This window comes from Nicotiana tabacum, chromosome 3, assembly GCF_000715075.1.
Source record: "Nicotiana tabacum cultivar K326 chromosome 3, ASM71507v2, whole genome shotgun sequence".
Classification (NCBI taxonomy): Eukaryota; Viridiplantae; Streptophyta; class Magnoliopsida; order Solanales; family Solanaceae; genus Nicotiana; species Nicotiana tabacum.
In genome coordinates, this window is record NC_134082.1 from 204,635,403 (window position 1) to 204,663,254 (window position 27,852).

At 35.3% G+C, this 27,852-nt stretch overlaps 3 protein-coding genes and 2 non-coding genes across 9 annotated transcripts; 4 read left to right on the top strand and 1 right to left on the bottom strand.

Moving 5' to 3' along the window:
• Nucleotides 1-4,047: 4,047 nt before the first annotated feature.
• Nucleotides 4,048-7,129, top strand: LOC107787038 (exocyst complex component EXO70E2). The gene is made up of 2 exons (XM_016608556.2): nt 4,048-4,304; nt 4,643-7,129. Exon 2 carries the CDS (start codon nt 4,794-4,796, stop codon nt 6,771-6,773), a length of 1,980 nt encoding a protein of 659 aa, XP_016464042.1. The 5' UTR covers nt 4,048-4,304; nt 4,643-4,793; the 3' UTR covers nt 6,774-7,129.
• Nucleotides 7,130-9,123: 1,994 nt separating this feature from the next.
• On the top strand, nt 9,124-12,435 carry LOC107787039 (glycine-rich RNA-binding protein 3, mitochondrial-like). Of its 2 annotated transcripts, none has more exons than XM_016608558.2 (5): nt 9,124-9,261; nt 9,657-9,800; nt 9,888-9,956; nt 10,425-10,531; nt 11,546-12,435. In XM_016608558.2, the coding sequence occupies exons 2-5, from the start codon at nt 9,665-9,667 to the stop codon at nt 12,164-12,166; spliced, it is 933 nt and encodes a 310-aa protein (XP_016464044.1). In that variant the 5' UTR covers nt 9,124-9,261; nt 9,657-9,664; the 3' UTR covers nt 12,167-12,435.
• A 1,993-nt stretch (nt 12,436-14,428) lies between these two features.
• On the top strand, nt 14,429-14,502 carry TRNAN-GUU (transfer RNA asparagine (anticodon GUU)). Its single transcript has one exon. It is a non-coding gene; the product is annotated as a tRNA-Asn (tRNA).
• Nucleotides 14,503-16,127: 1,625 nt separating this feature from the next.
• On the top strand, nt 16,128-24,190 carry LOC107787040 (ribosome biogenesis protein WDR12 homolog). Of its 4 annotated transcripts, none has more exons than XM_075250428.1 (14): nt 16,128-16,419; nt 17,044-17,144; nt 18,001-18,107; nt 18,615-18,650; nt 18,758-18,843; nt 19,178-19,245; nt 19,327-19,437; nt 19,539-19,661; nt 20,484-20,627; nt 21,231-21,339; nt 21,509-21,645; nt 21,741-21,776; nt 21,862-21,961; nt 24,065-24,190. In XM_075250428.1, the coding sequence occupies exons 1-13, from the start codon at nt 16,248-16,250 to the stop codon at nt 21,952-21,954; spliced, it is 1,323 nt and encodes a 440-aa protein (XP_075106529.1). In that variant the 5' UTR covers nt 16,128-16,247; the 3' UTR covers nt 21,955-21,961; nt 24,065-24,190. The 4 variants fall into 4 exon arrangements, with proteins under 4 accessions (XP_075106529.1, XP_016464046.1, XP_016464045.1 ...); XM_016608560.2 differs by lacking the exon at nt 24,065-24,190 and adding an exon at nt 22,266-22,500; XM_016608559.2 differs by lacking the exon at nt 24,065-24,190 and adding an exon at nt 22,271-22,500.
• A 2,248-nt stretch (nt 24,191-26,438) lies between these two features.
• TRNAA-UGC (transfer RNA alanine (anticodon UGC)) lies at nt 26,439-26,511 on the bottom strand. The gene has a single exon. It is a non-coding gene; the product is annotated as a tRNA-Ala (tRNA).
• Between the last annotated feature and the right edge of the window lie 1,341 nt (nt 26,512-27,852).

Genomic DNA, 27,852 nt, shown 5'->3' on the forward strand with positions numbered 1-27,852 from the left:
AGGATTTCTTTCTTTATTTGAGTTAGCTAATGATATCAATATTCATCATTTTCAAAAAATATGCTTTTTGTTTTATAACTCAATTTTTTTTTTGTGATTTTTAAAAATATATATTCATTAATACGAGGTACCCTAAGACTAGTACTGTAAATATTACTTGAACTTTTTCCAGCAAGTTTTTGAAGAATAGCTATAACTTAGGTAAATAATTTTAGTACATATACAAAAAGTATTTTGGGCTTGACCATTATTACTTATTTAACTTACTTGTTGCTATTAATAATTTAATATTGAAGGATCTTATATAGTACAAATTTATGACTTTATAATTTGACATTTAATTACTTGCGTAGGTATAATATCTCGGAAAATGAAAATACTTATAACAAATGACTTTGATAGTTAATTCATATCTAAATGAAATAATTGGCACAAAAGTAGCGCTTTCACGTTATATATATATATATGGGGATCCCCAAATATCTAAATGAATTATTATCCTGTGTGCTTATTCTCCTTTATTAGATAAAAGAACTTTAAAGAAGTAAGTTAAGTTCTTTTGATTAAGGATTTAGATTATATATAATGACAATACACATAAAGATTTTTATATTATTCATATAATTTAACATATTATAGCATATTAAAATATTTTTATTAATGCTCATTTGGTCAAGCAAGAGTACTTAAATGGGAAACCCGTAAGTTTCGTTACCAGATTGAAATACCACTACAAATTTAGGGGCCCTTATGTCATTTTGTCTTCTTTTTTTTAGGAATTTTTACCTCATATAGCAAAGGTTAACACATTATTTATTTTAAATAAATACCATTTAAAAAAATTTATATTCTATAGATACCTTTTAAGGTTTATAGCAAAATATTTAATTTTGGTTACCTCCTAGCCCTAAGCCACTAAATACGCTAATCAGTTACACTATTTTCTTTCTCTCTCTACTTTGATACATCCCATTCTCTTCCCCATCCCATTAAAATTTCCGATATCCTCCTCCTTCCACCGGAATTGTGCAAAGCCCATCTTCTAGATTCTTCAACACAATGACCCAATTTAAAATTTTCAAGAAATTCAAACACTTGAAGCTTTTTGAGTCATCACCAGGTATATTTGGCTGCTTTTTCTTCAATGTTTGCTTATTCTTGTGTCTGTTTTTGTTGGATTACAGAAAAGTAAACAAAGGGCCTCGTTTGTATCAGCAAACATCCTTGTTTGCTACGTGAATTGGGCTCAATGGATCGTCTGTTCCATATAATAAGATTGAAAAGTTGGATTTTTTGGAAAAGGGAGCAGAAAGTTGTGATCTTTTTGATGGGAATTGGGTTTGGGATGAAAGTAATCCAGTATATAAATCAAACGATTGTAAGTTTTTGGATGAAGGCTTTCGTTGTTCTGAGAATGGTAGACCTGATAATTTTTATACTAAATGGCATTAGCAACCTAAAGATTGCAAAGACAGCAGCTGTCGACATATAATCCGGTTGGTTTGTTCTTGAACAAAGATGATGGAGTTTGGGGTTGAGCAACTTGATTTTCTGTTAATATAATTCAATGTATTTTCATGTATTTCATTGTAATTCAATGTGTCTCATTGTATTCCATGTATTTTATTGTATTCACTGTCTTTTTTCTCATTGTATTTCAATGTATCCCGCTGTATTCTATGTATTTCATTGTATTCACTGTCTCACTATATGCCATGAATGTATTCATAAGTTTTTTTAATTAATATAATTTATGATTTCAGATGTATTATATAATTTCTCTGAAGATTGCTATGTTTTTGGGGCATTTTCGGTTGAGAATCTTTTTTACAACTGAAAATACAAAATTTGCGTGTTATAATTGAGTTTGTTGAGTTATATTAGGAGTCTATTATGTTAATTGATTCACTTTCTGTTTTAAAAACAGTGCAATCCCCTATTTCACGCCGTGAATACAGTCGAATACAATAATCTGTCCAGCTGTAATCCCATGTTTCACTCCATGAATACAATGGAATACAACAACTGATTAGCTGGACTTCCCTGATTCACGTCTATTTTTGCTACTGTATTCATGAATACAATAGCTTAAATACATCAAATACATCTTATAACCACATAAAATGTATCTATAATCCGTAATATAGCAAATAGTATCTATAAATGACTAATTACTACTAAAAGATAGTACTTTATGAAAATTTCTCTTTTTTTATTCGGTGATATGCTTATGTAAATAGTTCTTATATACCATTAATACACAAAACTAAATCTCTCAAAATAACCAACTAGCAATGAAAAGTATTTTACCTGTCCATTTAATCTAATTCAAAACAAAAAGATTGTTGTTAACCAACACCTTTTCCATTTTGCTGTATGTCGTCACATAAATTTCATTTGATCATCATAGTGCTGGTAAAGAACACTAATTGATTTCTTTCCATATGCTTAGGTTTTGGAGCCCGAGTTTCTTAATACATGTGCGCACATTGAGAGATAATAGGTACGCGATGAAATGGTTCAAGAGCATGAAAACCAATAGGCACCAGGTGAAATAGTCAAAGTGTATGCAAACTGACTCGAATATCATTATAGCAGAAAAAATTAAAGGTGTAACAGTGCATATAATTAAAGTTAAACGCCTCCTTCGGACAAAATATTAAAAAAACCGAAGTTCCAGGTTAGTTAAATCGAGATTGTTTGACAAACTTTACATTTCTAAGGCGAATTTAAACTTTGTCTATTGGCTCATAACGCAATAATTCTGGTCTAGCCTAAATCTTGAGATCTCAGATTTGAATCATCAAAATGGCATTTGAAAATGATAGAAAAATACAACCTAAAGTGTACTTATCAAATACAAGCTAATAGTAGTTTACGTAACGTAATTAAGAACAAAGTTGATTGTTTATGAAATCCGAATCATCCTAACAAGAAAGAAGATGAATAAATTGTTTGCTGTAGTCACTATTTTACAAAAATAAAAAAAAATAAAAAAATAAAACAATAAGACTACTGTTTTCAAAGTTGGAAAGATTTGCCCCAGTGTTGGTCTCGCGACTTTTCTTCCCCTTTTTCGTCCACAATCAAAGTACCATTTCTTTTTCCAGCAACAATCAAAGTATCTGAATTTTGGTTATCTTGGCTTTATTCAGCTTATCTTCCATCTGTCCTTTTTAACCATTAAAAGCCAACAACTAACGTTTTCCCATAATATTGTAGTACTATTACTCTAGAAGCAATTAATTAGACCAAGATTTGAAATAAATTTTCCACTCTTTACAATCATCCTAAAGTCTAAGCTCAATTTATTATGAATTTAAGTAAAATTATTGATTTTTTTTTAATTTTATTGGTTTTCGCAGATTACTTGCTTTGCTTTATACGTTATTAATTTATATTTATTATAAAAAAATTACTCTCTCCTATCCATTTTGATTAATTTTTTTATTGTTTTCACACATACAGTCAAACCTCTCTATAACAACATCGTTTGTTCCGATTTTTTCTGGATATTATAGCGAAGTGCTGATATAGAGAACATATATTATAACATAACATAAAAATTGGTTTCGGAAAAGCTTGACTTTTACAGTGAAGTGTTGTTATATAAGGATGTTGTTATAGAGAGGTCTGACTGTATTAAGAAAATCACATTTTAGCATTAATTAATAATAAAATTGACCATATTAACCTTAATTTGTTAAATAAAATATAATAAATACTCTAGGCTCTTTACTCCAAAGACAACTTAAAAATTAATCCTTTCTTGATATTTGAAAAAATCAAATATTATAAACCATAGAAAAATGACAAAAATTAAAGTTAAAATAGACCGGAGGGAGTACTTGTTATTGACTCTTAGGTAAGTTATACTCATTATAAGAGTATTATTGTATTAGTACTCTCTAGTTCCGTTTTATTATATACTTTGATTAGTTAAAGAAATTGAAATCTTTCTAGATCAGAAAACATTTTTAAATTATTTTTTTTAACATTCTTATTTTTCTAATATTATTACTCTGAAATTGTAAAATACAGTTTTACAAGCAAGGACCAATGTCAGGTAACTTCTTCCTCAATATATTCCAGGAAGACTCAAGGTCAAAGCAGAGGGCCACTGGCCAAATCCATACAAAGAAAAAAGAAAAAAGAAAGTTATTACTCCAATAAGAAGTAGCGACATGTTGCACACATACTTTTGGAAAGTCGGTTCTCTGCACAAATTTTCAGCTTCATTTCTCCGAGAAAAACACTATTGAATTTTCATTCTCTGTCCGATCATTGCCACTGTGCTAAAAAGGGTCAGTCTCTTATTATCTCTTCTTTGTTTTGAGTTCCCCTCTCTGCTCATAAGCTATATGCTCATAACTGTGTATGTGGATCTTGTTTTACTGATTTCATATTCAAGATTTGAGCTTTGTGCATTTTCAGCTTCATCTGGTTCTTGCATTTCTCCATTGTATTTGCTGATTTTTAAAAGCCCCACTTTAATTTATACCTAATATTTGCTACTTTTTGTTTTCTTATAGCCCGCCGCCCCGCCCCACTTTTTTTATTTTCTACATCCTTTTGTTTTTGTCTTTCACTTTTTCCCCTCAAAAAGAATTTGGGTTAACTCTAAAGTAACTGATCTTTGCAGGTAATATTCTCTTTGATATCTTTCTTGGTGAAGTTCTTTGTTGATATCTTTGATTTCCCCAATTGAATTTGTAAAGAGGTAGAAGTTTTTAAGTTGCAATTTTTACCTGTTTGGGATTAGCCTTGAGCTAGTTTGATTGGTTCTTGGATATATGGGAGACTGTGAAACTATAGTCCCCTTAATGGAAGAGGAAGAAAACCTAATAGCTGCTGCTCAGAACATTGTAAAAGCGTTAGGGTCAAATCGGACTTTAACCGATGATGCTAGAAAAATTCTGGCTGATTTAGGCACCCAATTGTCTTCCATAACTAGAGTGAGTGAAACCCAAGATGAGGATTCTGGTGATCAAACTGAGGAGCAGTTTATTGAGTTGGAGGAGCAGCTTAACTTAGTTCAGACTAAGGTCATGAATTGGGAGGTGGGTCAGTCAATGATTTGGGATTGTGGCCAAGAAGAAGCATATGAGTATTTGAGGTATGTAGATCAAGCTCGAAAATTGATCGAGAGATTGGAGGGTTTGAATGTGGATAAAGGTAGTAGAGAAGACGAGCTTTTGCGCAAGGCTCATGATCTTCTTCAAACAGCAATGAATCGGCTTGAGGAGGAGTTTACTCATTTGCTTGTTCAGAACAGGCAGCCTTTTGAGCCTGAGCATATGTCTTTTCGTTCAAGCGAGGATGATACATTAGATGATGGCTCTATTGTGTCTTTTGGGGATGACTCGGTTGAGGATGTGGTTCAAAGAGATAGCATGAGTAGGAGCTTTGAGGAGTACATCATCGAACTCGTGCATCCGGATGTTATTCCTGACTTAAGATGCATCGCCAATTTGATGTTCGATTCAAATTATGGCCGGGAGTGTTCTCAGGCATTTATCAATGTCCGAAAAGATGCCTTGGACGATTGCCTCTTCATCCTTGAAGTTGAGAAGTTGAGCATCGAGGATGTATTGAAGATGGAATGGAACTCGTTGAACTCCAAAATCAGGAGGTGGATACGGGCTATGAAGATATTCGTGCGCATTTATCTTGCCAGTGAAAAGTGGATAAGTGATCAGATTTTTAGCGAGCTGGAAGGAGTTAGTTCAGTTTGCTTTGCTGAGGCCTCGAAAGCTTCAATCGTACAGCTTCTGAACTTTGGTGAAGCCATAGCTATTGGCCCTCATCAACCGGAGAAGTTGATTCGGATTCTTGACATGTATGAGCTGCTCGCAGATCTTATCCCAGATATTGATGCTATGTACTCTGATGAGGCGGGGTTATGTGTTAGAACAGAATGCCAGGACATCCTTAGAAGTTTGGGCGATTGCGCAAAGGCAACCTTTCTGGAATTTGAAAATGCTGTTGCTTCCAGCATATCGGCCAACCCTTTCCCGGGTGGTGGAATACACCATCTAACGAGGTACGTTATGAACTACATGAAAACTCTTATCGATTATAGCAAAACGCTTGATGAGCTTCTGAAGGGATACGAGAAGGAAGATTCAGCGGCCATTTTACCACACATGACACCCGATAGAGAAGAAGATAACACGGACAGACGCTGTAATATATCTCCACTGGCTCAACATTTTCGATCCTTCACTTCAATTTTGGAATGCAACCTTGAGGATAAGTCCAAGTTATACAAGGATGACTCACTAGGTCACCTTTTCTTAATGAACAATATTCATTACATGGCTGAAAAGGTGAAGAATTCTAATCTAAGAACAATACTTGGCGATGATTGGATTCGCAAACATAATTGGAAATTCCAACACCATGCAATGAGCTACGAGAGAGCTACATGGAGCTCTATACTCTCTTTACTCAGAGATGAAGGGCTACAGAATCCAGGCTCAAATTCTATCTCGAGAACTCTTCTCAAGGAGAGACTACTCAGCTTTTATCTCGCATTTGAGGATGTTTACAAGAGCCAGACAGGATGGTCGATCCCAGATAGTCAACTTCGTGAAGATCTTCGAATATCAACATCACTCAAGGTTATTCAGGCATACAGGACATTTGTTGGAAGACACACAAACCATATAAGTGATAAACACATAAAGTATACTGCGGACGATTTGGAGAACTTCCTTTTGGATCTTTTTGAGGGATCTCCAAGATCATTGCATGGTTCCCACAGGAAGTGAGCTCAATCCTTATACCTGTTATACCTTTAGATATATCTATTTTGGGTACCTAATGTATTCATTTGGTGTCATGTGCAAAAGGGTCAGTGACATGTACTTTTGAAATGCATCTATTAGGAGTATGAGTATTTGTTTGTTGTTTGTTGTTTGTTGCTTGCTATTACAGTTCCCGGCTTAACGACATTGTCACCGTCAAAACCGGCTTGTTTAAGGTTGTCAAAAAGGAGAAAGGCAGTAGCTATTTGTTAGCTCTAGTTGGTTCCTGGAAAAGTTGCTTGTGATTGGAGATTTGATATGTTGAATCTTGATTAGCATACAACATTCTTTTTAACAAATGGAACCACCTTGTTCACAGATATTATGTTTGATAGAGACCATGTCTCTGTTTGTCCATTAGCTATTGTTTCATGGCCCTGTAAACTTAATTAGAGTTAGCAAACCTTTCGTAATTCAGTAACTTTCCTAATTCAGTAACAAATTACATTTAATGCCTCGTGTTTTTTCTGGATTAAACTCCCCCATGTGATATATGGGATTGTTGTCATGATTCATCAAAGCTTACCCATATTGAAATGTTATTTTCAAATTTCCGTCTAGTAAATTAGTCTAGGCGGAACAATTTGAAGTTTTGAACCATCAAATGTTCTCGCTGTATTAGGGCTGTTTAAGACCGAACCGTAACCGTTAATCGAATCGAATCGATAGCTTATTGACTTATTTGTATCGGGTTATCGGGGTAATAGTTGGTGAACGAATTAAGATTTTATAATTAACGGCTTAACGGTTTGAGGGTGTATTACTCAATTTTTTTATCGGATAACCGTAAATCCATTAAAAAAAATTATATTTACACTTTCACCCCTATGTGTATAAAGTACTATTGAAACCCTAACTACTTTTTGCCACATGACACTTGTCTGACATCCTTTAGCTTTGGTTGATGCTTCGGACTGATGAATTGATGATCTTGGACACTAGCTGCATAGGGTTAACACATGTAAAGGACCAATTAAGAGAAATCTAATCACCAAACCAAGTAGTTGAAACAAGAACAATGGAGTCGCTAAAAGAGGAGGTCGTCATATGGAGTCCTACAATGGAAAGGTATAAAAGCCACTGAACTATGCAGTTTTGATTGATGAGGCCAATCCATCGTCACATGGCAAATTATACCCACACTAACATATACATATCTTTATTTATGCCCATTAACTATATGCAGATCTACCTCCTCTGGAGATTTCAAAAGGATTTATATATAAAAAAACCACCTAGACGTACATGCTTGATTGTATATAAGTTTCAAATCAGTTTGACCGGTTTTTAGTCTTTTCTTTTTTGGACATGAAACATTTAGCTTTGCAGCCAAAAGAAATACTTACAATAAGTGCATTAGTGTAGTACAAACTACAAAGTGTTAACGGATTCTATCATGTAACAACAAATGTTAACAAGCCTCATAAACTAAAGTGCAGTACATACTAACAAGGGAGTCGAGTCACTTTATCATGTTTGACCATTTAGTGTTCACAAGACTAGGATTATTCAAAAAAATTCTATTCGGTCTAGCCAATAAATTGTCGGATAATCGTTAATCCAATACCAATCTGCTAGTTGTCTTATTGGATGGTTAGTGAATTACTAATTTATAATCCGACATCTGATAAGTCGAACCGTTAAACGTAATTATCTTCCCAATCCGCCCGATAAGCACCCCTACATTGTACCATAATATAGTGCAGATCAATTTTTTATATTATTTTCATTAAACAAAATATCAAGATTCAAGAAATGATTTTAACTGAACTAAATTGCCATTAGAATAAGATAACACATAATTTAGATTATAAAGCATCGAGGTAACAAATAGAATATATAATATTAAAAGATTATTACATGGGGGAGGGGGCGGGGGGGGGGGGGGGAATCGTGAATATCAAACGTAAAATAAATATTATAAAATGGGAGGGGGGAATGATTTTCACGGTTTCACCTGTCCTTCAGGGTCCAGCCTTCCATCACTATCAGATTTGACAAATATTATCTCCAAATAAAATACCCAAAAATGATTTGTAAAATTATTTTTATCTAATCACCTACACCAAATGACCAAAACGAGCCTATTACTATACTAACCCAGTCAATACAACTAATGGTGTATGACTATTAACTAGGGTGCATAAAATATCTTTTCAGGTTAAACAATTGCCCTAAAAAAATCCTTTTTTTTAGCCTTTTGGCTAAAATGAAAATATAAAAAAGAAACAGAAAAATGTTCCATAAAAAAGAAAAACCATGAACCCAAGTTCCGTTGACCACCGCCATACTATCATTCTATTTCATCGAACGGCCAAGAATGAGCAAGTTGTAATCGAAGGCCCAGATATTTTTGGGCTATTTATTGAACTTTAGCCTTCTTCTTCTTCTAAAACCCTTCTGTGGGGATAGCGAACGAAGAAGTGTGCTTCTGTGAATCATTCCAGCAAGGGTAAGTTTTTTCTGCTTCCTTTAATTCATATTATAGTACTCGTTAGCTTGGTCTTTAACGAATTAATTGTTCAAATTTTAAGAATTTCTATCTGTTTCTTTTGTTGTACTGCTTCTTTAGCTTTTATAAGATTAGGGTTTTTACCATTTTTGATATGTGTTGCGTGATCACGATTGCTATAACAAATTCGTGGTGTTTTTTGGATGTTTTGTATTCTTTATTTTATGCCCGCATATCGTATGACGAATATCGAGCATAGATGTAAATGAGCTCAGAACAGTATCTTTTTTGACTTTTCATTGAGAGGAAAAAGGATCTTTTTAAATATGGGTCGGTAATGTTTATTTTTAGATTGGATTTGTGATGCTGACTCTATACTGTTTTGTTTTTACTAGGTTTAAAGATGGCTTTTTTCAATAGAGTTGGGAGTATTCTTAAACAGAGTGTAAGCAAACACTCAAACTTGGAACTCTCTGCCTCAAATGCGTCGCTTTTCCAGGCAATAAGAAGCATGTCTTCGTCTAAGCTTTTTGTTGGGGGTGAGAGGATCTTGTCTCTGTGTATGGATTTGCTATGATTTTTCAACTTCTTTTGGTTACTCTATAACGGCTTATTGTCCCCTGCAGGTCTCTCATATGGCACTGATGAGAGCTCTCTGAAGGAGGCATTTTCCCAATACGGTGATGTGATCGAAGGTACTAGGGTTATTATTCCGCATAGGTAGATTTAAATTTTAGCAATGCACTATATTTAAAAACTGAGGAATCACTGTATAGTTGCAGCATTAGCTAATACCAAAAGATCATAAGAAATAGAATAATGCTGCCGTGATCGCCAACAGAAATGAGCTAGCGCTCACAGAAGATCACATTTGTGAAGGCATAGTGAATATGCGGAATACACAATTCTCCTTCATTGTTTTGAAATTAGTTATGAAGTTGGAGTTCAGTTTTTTTATTGATGAAACAAGAAGTGTTTGGTCTGAATTGGACATGTTTCTTTATCAATTTAGTTCTTGGTGAAACTATAAACGCGATGGTGAAATGACCCATGTGACAGATTCGTGTATGCTGCATCTCTGAAATTTTTTCCTGAAGCTGGCTTCTTTTGCTGCGTGTTGTTTAGTTGAACTTGGAAATAAACTATTTCCTCTTCCTTTGCAGCTAGAGTTATTATGGATCGTGATACTGGGAGGTCCAGAGGTTTTGGTTTTATCAGTTTTCCATCAAGTGAAGAAGCAGCAAGTGCATTGCAGGCCATGGATGGCCAGGTATGATGTTACCTAAGTTGCTCCGACACGTCAGTTTAGGTGCCGCACCCGTGTCGACACGACACTAGTATGGGGGTGGGTATGGGATCCGTACCGGATCTGGTCAAACAATTTTGGATACTTTGACCACGACGGACGGAAAAGTTCGAGACAAGATACAATTTGATTCCCGAAATCAAAACCAAAACTAGGTAGATTTGAAGAAATAGCATACCTTATTTAGGAAATCAATTCTTTACTTATCTACAACTTGAGAATAAAAAAGAAATTCACACTTTACAAGCTATATGTAAGTATTCCACAAAATTTCTCATAATTTAGAGATATTTTTATATTTTTGAATTATTTTTAGACAGATCCCCACACCTGTATCCCCGCACATGTATTAGTACTAGGATCCGTATCCCCGAATCTTAGAATTTACATCTCGAAAGACCGACCTCTAGATCCACACCCGTGTCTGACACCCACACCCGTGTCCGAGCAACTTAGGATGTTACTTCTAGTTGGAAAATTATGCTTGTGAACACAAATTACATAGGTTTTAATCAATATCCAAAAACTAAAGAACTTGAATAGACCAAAATATGGATTTCATATGAAAGGGACACTTTTTACTTGTAATACATAGTTCAGAGGACAATATTTCACTCAGAACTTTAATTACCAAATTCCTTCGTGACAACACTTTGTACCTTAACGCCTTTCATCTTGTTTATTCGATTCATGGGGTAATTCTCATAATCAACTTTACATAGTAAGGTTATTTGTAGAGAGAGAGAGAGTCCTCTAGCAAATCGTACCGCTTGTATTTTGACTCGCTTCAATATACTTACAACTTACCTTTTGCCCCTCTCCCAACTTACCTTTTGCCCCTCTCCCCCGGACCACCTGCCAATTCCATCTTGTGTTGGCCAATAACCATGATATCGCCTGCAATTAATGTTATCACCGGTCAATTTTGTTATTTTTTTAATGGTGCCAAGGTAATTTATGCTGCGTAAACTTTTCCAGGATCTTCATGGAAGACGGATAAGGGTGAATTATGCAACAGAAAAGCGTCGTGCTGGATTTGGAGGTGGCTACGGTGGAGGTGGTGGTGGCTTTAACTACGGTGGTGAAGGTGGAAATTTTGCAGGTGGTGGAGGTTATGCAGCCAGCAATTATGGAGGCGGAGGAGGTGGCTATGGTAACAGTAGTGGCTTTAACTACGGTGGGGAAGGTGGAAATTCTGCAGGTGCTGGAGGTTACCCAACCAACAATTATGGTGGTGGATTTTCTGGTGGTAACACTTCTGCTGGTGGATACGGTAGCTATGGAGGTGGCAGTAACTATGGAAATGACAACAGTTCCCCTGCTGAGGGAGGCGTGGGGTATGGCAGTGCTAACTATGGAAACACTCCGAACAGCAATTATTCCGGTCCAGGCAATAGCTTTTCAGGTGGTTATGACGGTGGAAACAATGGAAATGGCTTTGGTGAGAGCCCCGGAGCATCATTTAATGGAGGTCAAGAACAGGTCAGTGTAGATCAAGGGACTCAATCTATAAATGAAGATATTGGACAGGAGACATCAGAAGGAAATTACAGGGATGATGATGATGAGCCAAAGGATTTCGCCAACACCAGGGGTTGAAAAAAATGCTTGGCTTCTACTGCGTTTCAGGGACTTGTTTCAAGAGAATGTCTAGGACATATATTTTGAGTCATGCGTGAATAAAATGTCATCCATTTCTAACAGGGTTCATGTGTTGATTACACTTGTCTAGTTTTATGAATTTATAGGCTTAAATGTTTCTTCTCTTCACCTTTCTTATTTCGTCAATGGCTTTGGTGGGGGTTTGGCAGACTTGATATTTTCCGCTCCGTATTTAATAATAAGGGCAATAGCAATATTTGTATGAAGGGCAAGCAAGTGAGAAATCGTCTTTTGAACTGTTATTATTTTATTTAACGTTATCCTATTGGTTGTACTAATTCATTTCTAGGGATGTTGGTAATACAATTGTAAAAAAGTGCCAAAAATTACTTATCATTTTCAGAAGAACATGGTATTTCATTAGTTCAGCAGAGGAAACCAACCAGCCAATTCCAAAACTTCGTTCAGACATGCATTTCAGTCTTTTATCGCCACCAGAGATTCAGAAGTTATGGAGTTTTTGTAGTATCTTTTAAACATCAGAAAATGGTTTTGGAGCTGCTACTACATCTGACCTGCCTAGGGCGGGTACTGGGTCCTTAAGGGTTAAGGGTACGAGGAGGGTAAGGGTAAGCTAAGGGTTCCTTAAGGGTAATTTTCTTAAGTTATTGAAAAAAATTTAATACTTTTATTTCAATACTTATAAAAATAAAAGTGTATATTTTTTTACAATTTACAGAATTTTCAATAATTTCTATTGGTTCTTCACTTGGAATTGATAGCACTTGTTCTTCTGCGTCCTCGTTGTCTCGGTAGATAGTATTTTACTATAGACATCGTTGTCTTCTTGAATTATTTTTGGGAGACCAAAGTTTCTTCTCTTCAATTATTTCAGCAAGTCTTCATCGCAAATATTACTTCTAACCGTTCTTCTAGGAAAACCTGGAAAAGCACAAGCACGATTATACATCTCTTGTATGTAACTCCTAACCGGATTGATTAGGATTTGTTTCAAAACAAGGACCTCCCCCTCCCTAGCATTACCCTTAGTAGATCTATTACACACTTTTTTACTAGTTTAAGAGCCATTTTTAATAATAGATAAATAAAATTACAACAAATAGCAACATAAGTATAACAAGAATAAATGCGAAAATTAATATGAGTTGGAATGAATATACCAAACACCGACGTAAACGCCAACGTTAATTGCAATTAGAAATTGAGAGAGCTATGAGAGTTTTTGAATGAAAATTGAAAGAATAAAATGGGGTATTTATAGTTTTAAAATAGGGACAAAGTATATTTGAACAAACTTAAGAGTTAAAAACATAAATTAGGGGGTAGGGGGATGTTGGGGGATTAGGGAGGCAAAAATAGCTGTTTTTGGCCGTTGGCTACTGGTACAAAAACGACAAGATTTTAAATTAGAAGAAAAAGTTTGGGTACCGTTCCGGTACTGGTACGGTACCTTTAAGGGGTTGTTTGGTTTGAATACGGGTTATGCTGGGATTAGTTATCCTGGTATTTTTTTTCTATTCACTGTTTGGTATGTTGTATTAAAAATAACATTTGCATAATTTGTAAGAAGAAGATATAAGTGTCCCGCGCATTAATTACCCCCACCTCTTATAAGGTATAAGTTATCGTCAGAGGCGGATGTAGTGTACTACCTACGGGTTCAATTGAACCCGTAACTTTCGACGCGAAGTAAAAATTTGTATGTAAAAATTCATTAAAATTGTAAAAATAGTAGATATAAACCTATAACATAAAAATATAATGGATTCCATGTTAAAAACCTTAAAATTGAATCCATAGGATTTAAATCCTGGATCCACCTCTGGTTATCGTGGTACTAATTTTAATCCCAAGATAACTTACACCAGATTTGCTTACCAAACAAATTATTAAGATGGTATTAAATCTTTATACCAGCACTATATCTACTTATAGCTCATACCAAAAGATTTACGGTACCGGTACTAAGGGTACTATTTCGGGTATCCTGCCTTTACCCATACCCTTCACCAAAATCTCTCACCCCTATGGCCCTACCCTTCAACTGGAGCAATACGATCCGGTACGAGTACTGATATTGCCCTACCCTTAGACAGCCCTAGACCTGCCTTTGAACTACCTGCCAATTTCTTCATCATAGCAGTCATCAGACTCCTCGTCATCATTTTCCGCTCGTTCTGCAGGGACTACTGGTGAAAGTCACTTAGTTTAATATATTGATACAGATTAAAACGACAAGCTGGAATAGCTCAGTTGGTTAGAGCGTGTGGCTGTTAACCACAAGGTCGGAGGTTCAAGCCCTCCTTCTAGCGTTTTTATTTGAAACTATTCATACTTTTTTTTTTTTGAAAAACAAGATGGAAATATGTTATTTCAGTCCACAACGAACACCTTTTCAAATTGCTAGTCCTCTCTTTCCACTCAAGCACCCACATATCAGGACTTGGAAACTTTTCCTCAAATCAACCAATTCTTTCCCGAGCCGAGGGTCTATTGGAAACAACTTCTCTATCCTCACAAGGTAAGGGTAAGGTCTGTACACACTATTCCCCCCAGACCTCAAGCCCTCCTTCTAGCATTTTTATTTATTTGAAACTATTCATACTTTTTTTATTAAAAAAAAAAGATGGAAATATGTTATTTCAGTCCACAACGAACACCTTTTCAAATTGCTAGTCCTCTCTTTCCACTCAAGCACCCACATGTCAGGACTTGAAAACTTTTCCTCAAATCAACCAATTCTTTCCCGAGCCGAGGGTCTATTGGAAACAACTTCTCTATCCTCACAAGGTAAGGGTAAGGTCTGTACACACTATTCCCCCCAGACCTCAAGCCCTCCTTCTAGCATTTTTATTTATTTGAAACTATTCATACTTTTTTTATTAAAAAAAAAACAAGATGGAAATATGTTATTTCAGTCCACAACGAACACCTTTTCAAATTGCTAGTCCTCTTTTTCCACTCAAGCACCCACATGTCAGGACTTGGAAACTTTTCCTCAAATCAACCAATTCTTTCTCGAGCCGAGGGTCTATTGGAAACAACTTCTCTATCCTCACAAGGTAAGGGTAAGGTCTGTACACACTATTCCCCCCAGACCTCAAGCCCTCCTTCTAGCATTTTTATTTATTTGAAACTATTCATACTTTTTTTTTTTTGAAAAACAAGATGGAAATATGTTATTTCAGTCCACAACGAACACCTTTTCAAATTGCTAGTCCTCTCTTTCCACTCAAGCACCCACATGTCAGGACTTGGAAACTTTTCCTCAAATCAACCAATTCTTTCCCGAGCCGAGGGTCTATTGGAAACAACTTCTCTATCCTCACAAGGTAAGAGTAAGGTCTGTACACACTATTCCCCCCAGACCCCACGGTGTGAAATGATACTGGATATGTTGTTGTTGTTGTTGCTGCTGCCTTAATCTAACATTTACGAATTTTTTCTTTCCTATTCTATAATATGGTCAGTGTAGTTTAAGAAACTCACAACTCAAGTAGTGAAATATACTGTATTTGTCAATGAATTCTTTTATTTATGTATATGTTCATTTGAAAATTAATAAAAATAGATTACATTATCAAATTTTCTGCACATTAGAAATTCATTGTTTATTTTATCACATTAGTACACTACTAGTCTATCTCTCTCTATATTATTTTAAATATGATAATGAAAGTAAATAGTTCAGAAATTAGAGGAAAAGAGCGAAGAAGAAAGGGGTATTTACACAAATAGCCGGTCAAATTTACTGTTTCTTTTCTCTATCCTGTATACATAAATTATACACATATTATATATAAATTATACATATATAATATATTCTTTCCTATTTTTATTTTAAGCAATTGTATGACTGACTATCTCACAAGTTACACCAACACAGTACATGAAGCCCAAACCAAATAAGAGGCCCAACCCTTTTATCGAAGATTCAAAAATAGATGAACAAGACTTCAAAATTTCCGTTAAACCCTAGCTCGACCCGCCAACTTCCCCAATCAACCTGCTAAGCCCTAGCATCCTCAACCTTTCTCCGATTAACTCTGAAGAATTAATGGCGGGAATGGATATTGACGGGGACGTTGAAGAGGCAGCGAGGCGGGTACAGGTCCGGTTCGTCACGAAGTTGAAGCCTCCATTTAAAGCCCCAACTACTTCCATTGCTATTCCCTCCAATCTCACCCGTTTCGGCCTCTCTTCCATTGTAAACAACCTCCTTAAAGCTGGTAACAACTTCTAATTATTCTTCCCAGTATTAATTTTCTAAAATTTATAGCTTTTCCCAACTAGTTTAGGACTGAGGCATAGTTGATTGATTGTTGGTCGTGTTATGTAGTTTGAAATAGTATGGTTCATTTTTTGTTGTTGTAGATAAATAAATTATAATTACAGAGGATATGGTAGCTGTGGGTAAAGATGGTTCACCATTACACTTGTAAATATTCTAAACAATGCATTTTAATTGTTAATTTGGCTTATGATTGGTTTATCTTCAGTTGCTTAAGCTACGAGCTTGTAAATTGCTTTAAATGGGTATTTGTTAACCTACATTGACATGTTGAATAAGTTATTGCTTGTGTTCGAGAGCATTGTTGTTATGGGTTAGTGGTGCCATAATTCAGCTACTTTATCCTTAGAGATGGCTCGATTAATATGTTTTTGTAGATAATTATTTGTTTATGTTCTAACTAAATTTGGTATTAGAGATAAAAGAGTAATGGCTTAATATTTAATTAAATAGAGGGCCTGATCTTATGTATACTGGACAAGCACTGTATTATCTGCTCGCTGGGCCTACAATCCATGTTCTTACTATTATGCTTACCTGATTGTCATTTGATTATTCTCAGGGAAAGATGAATGGAATACTGAGCCTTTTGATTTTCTCATTGATGGAGAACTGGTCCGCATGTCACTTGAAGAGTTTCTCCTTGCCAAGGGCATTTCAGCTGTAAGTTTTTTTTCTTGAAATGACTTCTTGACTGCTAGAGTGATCGCAGTTCCAGTAGTACTGTTTTGTCTCTTCAGACCAACTTAAAAATCAAAAGATAAAACTGGTTAATCTTGCTTCCAAAGAAAATATTGAATGACCTCTATACATTCATGTAAACATTTTGAAACACCATAACAGAAGTGTGTTTTTGTTGCTCCATTAATGTGCATTCTGTTTAATGTATGTTTCTTCAATTTGTCTCAGCATAATGACTGATGATAATTAGATCCTCTAGAAAAGGATGAATAGTCAGTCATAAAATTGATAAACGTGGGCAAGCTTGAGCTGAACTTGTACCAATAGTTGGATTAGCTCAGTGTACCCTATTATTTGGTACTATTTCTAATTCCACAAAGCATTTACTGGCTGCTGCTTGTGGGATTGTTATTTTTCTTTATTTCTGAGTGTTATTCTCTTTATGTTTGCAATTGTATCTCTTATTGGAGTCTCAAAGTTGTAGAAAAAGTAAAACATATACTGTCTCCTCTTATGTGCTTTTGCTCCTACTCAACTCCAAAGTATTAATAGTTCTGTTTCAAAATTGTATACATTGTAGTGTAATGTGAACATTTTCTTCACGGAAATGCTAAAGATTGCAAAAAGGTATACATACCTGAAGGTTCTAGAAGTATCTACTCTATAATTCAAGTTCCTTCCCAGTTGTTTCTCTTATGCTCTCTTTCACTAGCCGGTAGTGGCCTATTTCACTAACAAGCCATTGAGATTTTTGACAAAACTTTTTACATATATACGTTTATTCGGTGGTTCTTGTACTCCTCCTTTTATGTGTAACTGTTCTCTATATCTTTTACAGGAGAAAATATTAGAGATTGAGTACATTAAAGCTGTGGCTCCAAGAAAACAAGAAGAGCCATCTTTGCATGACGACTGGGTCAGTGCAGTTGATGGTTCTAATTCTAAGTAAGCATGAGTGTGAAATTTGTTTTTCTAGAATCTTTGGTGTGTTCTTGTAGTTTTCACCAACTTGTATATATTTCATTTGTTTAATATTTTTGAGATTTGGTGGGAGTTTCTTCTAAAGGAACTTGTTTACTGAATGAGAATATTGGTTTTGTCCCCAAAATATATTTTTTGAAAAAAAAAAAAAATGAAAAAAACAAAAATAGTGAGTCTGCATAATAAAGATAAATGGAATGATTCAACATCTCTGGCTATTGGATCTGTGTGGTTATACTTCAGGTCTCTTTTGCATTCACTTCACTCCATTGATATCTCTTACACACTAGATTTCTGAGGAAATGTTTCCTTATTACATTTTGCTGCTTTTGTTCAAGTGTTTTGTAGCTAAATTTCATTCTCCATGTGCTTCATTGTCCTAAAATATTTGATGGTTACCATTAATTCTCTAACAATGGTCTTCTTCCCATAGCCTTAACTGACAAGATGTGCATATATGTGATCTGACAGGTTTATTTTGACTGGATGCTATGATGGTTGTGGAAGGTAATCTGCTGATTGTATATTCTTTGCTAATTGTATTTTTGGTTCAAAAATCGGCTTGGTTTGTTTTATGTTGTTGTGTCAACCTAACATTTGATAGTGTTAATCAGAATATGGAAGGCTGCTGGATCTTGTACACATCAATTGGAGGGCCATACTGGTGCAATTACTTCTGTTTGTGTTGTCAAACCAAGAGGTATCAGTGGGAGATAGTTTCTCCTCAGTTGTTCGTTTTCAAGCATTATGCTCTATTCTCTGCTGCCATTATCATTTATCTGGGATACCATGCTCCTCACACCCACATCACCTGCGTTTGATATTCCTTTTTTCGTTAATATTTCTTGTTGATATCCCTTCTATTAAGTTGCTTTGCAATGCTGAAACACGCTGGCTACCTAAAAGTTTACCAGCATGACAATCAGTATTGAAATATAGTTTAAATTGCTCCTGCATATCTACTTTTCTGTGCTTCATTGCTTTCCCCTGTTCTATCTATGTTTATTTTATTTTGTACCATTTATTTTCTTTAGTGGTTCCAAGTGGTGCTGATCAAATAGTAGCCACGGCCTCCAAGGATAGGACACTGCGGCTCTGGAAGGTAACATGGTCTGTTTGCACTACTGATAACTCACTGCTAATTTGTGATCTTCCATTAATTAGTATTTGTTTGGCTTAAAAGTTTGATGCAGATGAGTCTTCGGATCAGCTAAAGAGGATTAGATCCTTTAAGATTTTACATGGACATAATGCTTCTGTCCAAAGTGTTGCAGCAAACCCCGCTGGAGATATGGTCGTGCATCTCTTCACTTAATTGTTCATTTGAAGCTTTTTATAACTACGAAATTAGTTCTAAGAACTTTACCAACTCCCCAGCATTTATTGTGTTGACAGGTGTGTTCAGGGTCCTGGGATTGCCAAATAGCTTTGTGGCAAGCAAGTGGCTCAGATACAGGTGATGTAGTTTCAGTCAAGAAAAGGAAAAAGGATGCCAAAGAGGAAGATCCTCAAGTAGAAGTATGACTACATTTCTTCTAACTGTCTAGGTTAAAGACTGAAAAATACAAATATTTCATGCAGCGTAGTGATTAAAATCCATGACCTGTTTAATAAGGATAATGTGTCTGTTCTACCTTATCCACATAGAAAAGGATGATGTGTCTGTTCTCAAAGTCATTGAAAGAGGAGGAAAAATAGTTTACGGCAGCAGTTACTATTTTGGTTTTGAAAAATAGTTCCAGTGCAAGGCATTCACGACTACACGTAACTAACAATGTACTTTTACTTTTTGGCAAAACCTCTTCTTCGCTGAACCCTACCCCTTCTCCATCCTACCTGTTATATGTTGGTATATGCCACACCTATCCATTGCCTCACCCATCTTCCTGCAGTGCCTCCAACTTTGTGTTGCTATTTGTTCTTCTTCCTCCCCCCCACCTATTGTCCTCCCTTGTTCCTTATTTACCACCTCTGTCGCTATTTTATTCTTCTTCTCTAATTGTTCCAGCAACAATTTTGTGCCAGTCAAATGTGTCTCTGGCTTTCTATGTTACATCTCATTGACAACTGATAATTATTAGCGAAATCTTTTGTCCTTTTTGTGGAAGATAAAAAGCTTCTGATTTCCTCAGAAGACACTGTTTATCAATGCAAATGAAGGGACCAAAATAATGTTGAAATTTATTTCTGAAATATGTTAGTCTTTGGCTACCAGGAGAGGTGTTTGATCTTTGTTCTTTCTCTCTTCTTTTTCTATTGTTTTCTCTGTAATTTTTATAATGTTAATGTTTGTTATCTTAATCTTGTACTCAAGAAATCTATCACGTCTTATGTTCACAGGAGGAGGCTAAATCCACACTTGTAGGACATACACAATGTGTGTCTTCCGTGGTGTGGCCACAAGATGAAACAATGTATTCAGCATCATGGGATCACTCTATAAGAAGATGGGATGTTGAGATGGGCAAGGATTCACTGAACATGGTGACATACCGTCTCTTTACTTCTTTTCTTCCAGTCACATCTCTACTGTCCTATGCATGTAGGCTTGTTTTACGAAAATTACATACAGTGGGGGCGAAATAAATTTCCGACTTGCAAAATATGAATATATGAAAATTTTGGGGAAGTTGAGGCACTTAAATATGCTATTATTCGTGATATTACTTCGACTTCCTGTCAGAGATAACATTTCTCTTCAGCAGTCAACAATCATATTTTAAAAATTAAACTATCTTGAAGTTCCAACCAAGAGGTTGTGAGTTCGAGTCTCCCCAAGAGCAAGGTGGAAAGTTCTTGGAGGGAAGGATGCCGGGGGTCTATTTGGAAACAGCCTCTCTACCCTAGGGTAGAGGTAAGGTTTGCGTACACACTACCCTCCCCAGATCCCACTAAGTGGGACTATACTGGGTTGTTGTTGTTGTAAACTATCTTGAAGAAAAAGATACCGTCTCATCATGATTAGTTGCTGGTTTCTGAATTTTTAATGCCAAGATGTATAGTATCTTTTTTTAGTCTATTGGGTTGGGAGCCGAAAACTTTATTTTCCTAAAAGTAATGGATAATGACCATCTTTCTCTTCAACAGTATTGCGACAAAGTCATTAATTGCCTTGATGTTGGAGGTGAAGGTTCTGCCCTCATTGCTGCCGGTGGTTCTGACCCCATTCTTAGGATATGGGATCCTCGCAAACCAGGTTTCTTTCTTCTGTCCAACTTACAGAAGCACTTTTAAACACCCTGAACTTTACCTCTCTGTCTCTCTGTGCTTAAATATCTTTTCTTTGTGTTTATAGTTCCAAGTAATTGAGGACCTTACAGCATACATTGATATATGAAGAAGTACTTTCATCTTTTACTTAACAGGTACTTCGGCTCCTGTTTATCAGTTCTCATCACACAGTTCTTGGATATCTGCCTGCAAGTGGCATGAAAAGTCATGGTTTCACTTGGTTTCTGCATCTTATGATGGGAAAGTAATGTTATGGGACTTGAGAACTGCGGTTAGTACTACACTTTTAACATCCCTATATTGACTAGTATGGCTTTTTATAAACACTAATATTTCCATTCCTGAGTCAAAAAATTTGTATTGCAGTGGCCCCTTGCTGTCATTGATACTCACAATGACAAGGTATTAAATTTTGCCTTCTAAGAGCTGGTTTAAGAGTATTTGTTGTATCACATTAGTATTTCCTAACATTACTCTGTCAATACAGGTATTGTGTGCGGATTGGTGGAAAGGTGAAAGTGTAGTCAGTGGTGGGGCTGACTCGAAGCTTTGCATCTCTTCTGATGTTTGTGTGCTGTGATGTAGAGGTAAACTACTATATTTTTGGAGTAGAGATTTGGAAACTAATTGTCGTTCATCACTTAGCCCGGTGGAGTAGAACATAGGTTATTATAAAAAGGCTTAGAACCCATGATACAGTTGAGTTTTCTGTATTGGAGTTCTGATAGGACAAGGTAACACGTCTGCTGCGGCTGAGGTTTGATGTGTTTTATTGACTAACCTATTTGAAACGATGGTAGTAGTGACAGTAGTTCACTTGCCAGAAGCTGTATTATTGAACGTGTGAACAGGAATTTGCTAAATATATGATTAGAACTTTTGTTCTGTCAGGACAGATCTCCCCTGTTGCTGAGGTGATTGTGCTCCAAAAGATTGATGCAGTTTTGCTGTTGGAATCAGCTGGGTCAGGCTGAAGTGATAATTTACTTCAGAAACAATTTTGTTATGCTAACTGGAAATGGTTTGTATTATATACACCTATTGAGGTGGTGCGATTTGATCAATTGAAGTTGTATCCTCGGATGTACCTTTGCAGCTTCTGCATTTTATTATTTATTCTCTTTCATTTCCCCCATAATTTTTACTTTGTGCCTATTGAACTTGCTATAGGTTTTGAATAATATATCTCAGAGCATTTTCGAGGTATCTGATAGGGTCGCCCAGAATCCATACTATTTTATCTGGCTGTGACCATGATTTATCGCCTCAAGATCTGCGAAGTAAATTTCGCTTTGCTTTTGCCTTTGATAGAGTCATGTAATATGAGAAATGGCCAAGTTTAACAAACCCCTACCCCAAAAAGAGAAAAAAAGCAATTTTATTTCTTAATATAAGGTTCGTTTGTTTAACCTATTGAAAGTATAAGTGCTGTGCTTGAAATTTTCACAACCGCCCTAGTCATTTCCAACCAGACATTGATTGTGACTAGGAGTGTTCATAAAAATCTGAAAAATCGAACCAAATCGACCATAAAAACTGATACTTTTTAGATTTGGTTTGGTTTTGGTTTGAATTTTAAAAACCGATCAAATTTGATTTGATTTTGATTTTAATCAAAATATAACCGAAAAAAATCGAACCAAACCGGCTATAAAAGTAACTATTTAAATTTAGGATTAGTTACCTCCTATAGCAAAGGTTGATACCTTATTTATTTTAAATAAATACTCTTTTAAAAAAATATATTCTATAGCATCCTTTTGATTTTTTGTAGCCAAATATCTATTTATGGTCACCTCTTACCCTTGAGCCATAAAATAAGCTTTGTATTATTTTTCTCTATCATATCCCCTCAAATTTCTCCTATCCCCGACCCCATATCTATTCTCTCTCTCTCTCTCTATACTTCCCAATGTCTTCTCCTCCGCTGATCCATCTATTAGGCGTGGTGATGATGGCCCGAACGAGAGTCTAGAATAATTCCTGCACTAACCAACTTCTGGATCTTGTTCATCAGAAGGGGGTTCTTCATATGTTCCTATGCAACTTTGGGGTTCTCCTGGAAGTTAACTAATACCTGCTTGAGAACATGACATTCAGATCACAATATCGAGGCGTGCTTCAATAATACTACCAATAATATATTATACCAAACTTTACCTGTCTCCAGTATACACAGGGCAGCAAATTTCGATGATTTTAATATTTAATATTTTGAGTTTCTCTCTAATCGTCGGCAACTGGGGGCAAAGGTGACGACGTGCGTTGTCGCTGCTTCAACGAGACGACATTAGGGTTGTTCTTGAACAAAGATGATGGAGCTGGGGGCTGAGCAACTTGAATATTCTGTTAATATATTTCAATGTCTCTTGTTGTATTTCATTGTATTCATTGCCTTTTTCCCCATTGTATTTCAATGTATCTCGCTGTATTCAATGTATTTCATTGTATTTATTGTCTTTTTTTTTCAATATATCCCGCTGTATTCTATGTATTTCATTGTATTCACTGTCTCGCTATATTCCATGAATGTATTCATATATTTTTTTAATTAATATAATTTATGTATTGATAAATGATGAAAATTGTATTTTTTTTATATATATTTGCATATTAGTTCTTGTATGAGTTGTGGAAGATTACATAGTTTTTGAAGTGAAATATACTCATTATGTGTTTCTTATGTGTAGGAACGAGTATGGATGATAAATAATTAAAAGATGACTGTTCGACACAAAAAGAAGAAATTAAAGGAGTGGGAGCTCGTCTATTCTCATGCGTGGCACGAAGTCGGATGCAAAAAAGGAGAAAAGTTAAGGCACAAAATAGCGAAGCGAAGCAAAGGCACAGAGCACTTCGCGAAATGGAAGAAATTCAAAAGCTGGATCCGCGTCAAAATCCGCTTCTAGACGCGAAGCCAGACGCGGATTCCAGCTTCTCCCATCCGAAGTGGATTGAAAAATTTCGCCTCTCATTAACCCTAAGTGATATAAATACATCTTAAAACACAAAATTGAGAGGAGGAGACACTACTTTAGGGTTAAACAACACCCTTGGAGGCAAGAACATGCTAGGAGTAAGGAGGAAGATTTAATTACGAGTTTTCCCCCTTCTTCTTCCTATTTTTATTGTTGGTTATGAATTGGAGTATTGTGTTTTCACATACTTTTATGAATAACTAATTTATTATCTAGAGTTTTGATGGAACTTCTGGAGGATGAATTCTTGTTATGTTTTAATATAATTTAACCTTTGGATTTATCTACTTGTTCCAACTACGTGCTTATTTCAGTTGGTTGAATGACCATCGATTGACTGTGCCTATTTAGTATGTGTTGCTTGAAAAAGAATATATATTTAGGTGGTTATTGAACAACGTCACTCCTAAAATATATGAGAGATCAATACGGCAGGTTTAAAAGCGGGACTAGAGATAACGGGGCTTTGACGTGGTTATAGTGAGCGGTTAGATAAAGCCAACTAGCGTAGTTCGAGAGAATATGTCTAGTAAATTGTTGTAGTTGCTCGAGAGAGAATTACAACATCTAAAGTGCTCACGATCAGTAGAGAATACATAGGCAAAAATGTAGGGAACATAGCGGGAATGATATCGAAAATTGGGGAAATCATAACTCTAGGTCTCCTTAATTTAGTCTCCAACCCTTTATCTCGTTAGTTGATAATTTTACCGCTTTCTAGTATTTGCTAGTTAATTAGTTAGAAATATAAATCTCAATCTTTATAATTTAGAGAATTATTCAAACTTATCTTCTTAATGATATTAAATAGCTATGCCTTAGTTCTCTGTGGGATTCGACTCCGGACTTTTAGATCGGATTATATTTGCAACGACTACTTATCCTTTTTAGGACTAGAGTTGGGCGTGATCATGTATTCGGATGTATTATATAATTTCTCTGAAGATTGCTATGTTTTTGGAGTGTTTTTCGGTTGAGAATCTTTTTTATAAATGGAAATACAAAATTTATGTATTATAATTGAGTTTGTTGAGTTATATTAGGAGTGTATTATGTTAATTTATTCACTTTCCATTTAAAAATAGTGTAATCCCATGTTTCACGCCGTGAATACAGTCGAATACAATAATTTGTCCAGCTGTAATCCCATGTTTCACGCCATGAATACAGTCGAATACAAAAATCTGTCTAGCTGTAATCCCTTGTTTCACGCCTAGAAATGCTAATGTATTCATGAATACAGTAGCTTAAATACATCGAATACACTCTAGAAAATCTGATAACATAGTTATAGGAAGTAATATAGTAAATGGTAGCTCCAACTAGCTAATAACCACTAAAACATAGTGGTTTCTGAAAGTTTCTTTAAAATGTCTCGCCTTACGCCCTCACCTCTCGAAATAATGTTCCCAATCATTTTCTAAAATTTTATGGTACATATTAGTCATTTATATATTTAGCCTAGTTCTTTGCTAGTATAATAATCTAATTCTTTGCCTTTACATTCTAGTTTGATTGATAATTTTCTTTTGCTAAGTACAAGGATTTATTTTATGTTAAAAATAATCAATTTTTAATAAGTACTTAAATTATTCATCACTATTTGATTCAATTATCGTCAATATATCTTGGTAAATGATAGATTTCTCAATGAACAATTGATTTGATAGTGTTACGTAGAAAATGTAGTCGCCGAAATATGCATTTGGTAGCGTATGAGTCATATTTAATTAGTTTGGTTTGGTTCCAATATTTGGAAAACCAACTTACTTGGTTTGGTTACACCCCTAATTGTGACCATATCCAATTTTTTATTGCTTGTATGTCGCATCCTGGAGCCTATACATACAGGACATGTTTGTGTGGGAAAGTCTTTTAAAATTTATTCCTGGAAAACACATGGTTCTCGATTTTCTCAGATGAGGATAGGATTGGTTATAATATAGTCTGATTATTCAGATGAGAACTTTCAGGGTTTCTTTGATTACATGGAACAGTCAAGTAGTAGGGATGAATGATAGTGTATATTACCTTTCAGTAGGCAACTTGTCAGTTGTCACGTACAAAAATCAGAAAGATCCAAAATTGGAGATGCGGGGGATCGAACCCCGTGCCTCTCGCATGCAAAGCGAGCGCTCTACCATTTGAGCTACATCCCCTTTGACATATAGCTCAAGTTATTATTTTAATCAAACTCAAAAGCTACAGTAAAGTTTATTTTAGTAGTCCATCTATAATGGCAAGATGGTTTTTATTCCTTTGATATCCCAAACTACCATACATATCTTTTGAAATTTGATAATCAATTCCGTATTAGTGTATACTTAGATGAACTTTACGTCATTAGTGTTTCAAATTTAATCCTACAAAAGGATAATCTGACTAGGTCCAACGTTTGTTTAAAGATTCTATTTTTGGTATGCTACCTTTTGGTATCTATCAAATTGGACAGAGCGACTAATGCAACAAAATTTATTAAGACAGTAGAAACTGAACTTTTAGTTAGTGGCCGATTACACCAACGAGACGTACCCCAACCTGCAAGTTGCAACGCATAACAACAGGATACGAGGATTGTTTGGTACAATGTAAGTCATTTTTCAATAAAACATAACAACAATATATCCAGTATTATTCCACATCGTAGGGTCTGAGAAAATAAATGTCCGTTGCTGTGGATCAAACCCGAGTCACCAGGGTCACATGCAGGAATACTCACCAATAAGATGTTTTATAAAAAAATTGTTTCTTGTATTTGACCACATATCAAAAGGAGAAACTCATTTATTGGCGGACAACATATCAACATGGCAAAGTCGCTTATGAACGGAAGTCATTTTTTATACAAATATCTTAACTTTTAATTTCATATGACTCGTTCCAACCAATCATAAAAGAATATTTGCGGTGAAAAATAACTTAGATAATAGTCGTATCGAACACGCTCTAAGTGATTACATAATTAAAAAGAAAACACTATAATAGCAAGTCCAAGTTATTACATAAGAAGAAAATAATCGTATCGAACACGCTCTAAGTGATTACATAATTAAGAAGAAAACAATATAATAGCAAGTCCAAGTGATTACATAAGAAGAAAACAATAGCAAGTAACAAAGTAATCGATGAAATTGAAGTTGCTCAGCTTAGTCGATGCAAACATTTATTCTAAGCACAAACAAGGGCGGGCAATCTGATTACGCCAATTGACATTTAGGGAAACAAAAATCAGGAGATAAAACAAAAACCTAATATTTTATAAACCAAGAGTTTAGGTAATTAAGTAATTTACCAAGTAATATACAAGAGGTAAACGTTAATATTTCTTAGAAAATAATGAAAGGACAATCTTTAACTTGATTGTTTACCAACTATATCCTTGATACTAAAAAGATTCAATTTATATACATCGATAGCGTAAAGATTTGTATATTATCAATGTTTTTAACCTGTTGTACTAGGTAATTTTCTTTAATTATTTTTAGGTTACTAAACCCAAT

Bases quoted from the DNA above. Each gene is read 5' to 3' on its own strand.
- LOC107787038 (XM_016608556.2), top strand. From the start codon at position 4,794: ATGGGAGACTGTGAAACTATAGTCCCCTTAATGGAAGAGGAAGAAAAC.
- LOC107787039 (XM_016608558.2), top strand. From the start codon at position 9,665: ATGGCTTTTTTCAATAGAGTTGGGAGTATTCTTAAACAGAGTGTAAGC. The intron at 9,801-9,887 runs GTGAGAGGATCT...TGTCCCCTGCAG, and splicing joins GTCTAAGCTTTTTGTTGGGG to GTCTCTCATATGGCACTGAT. The intron at 10,532-11,545 runs GTATGATGTTAC...AAACTTTTCCAG, and splicing joins TGCAGGCCATGGATGGCCAG to GATCTTCATGGAAGACGGAT.
- LOC107787040 (XM_075250428.1), top strand. From the start codon at position 16,248: ATGGCGGGAATGGATATTGACGGGGACGTTGAAGAGGCAGCGAGGCGG. The intron at 18,651-18,757 runs GTAATCTGCTGA...AGTGTTAATCAG, and splicing joins TGCTATGATGGTTGTGGAAG to AATATGGAAGGCTGCTGGAT. The intron at 21,340-21,508 runs GTTTCTTTCTTC...TTTACTTAACAG, and splicing joins ATGGGATCCTCGCAAACCAG to GTACTTCGGCTCCTGTTTAT.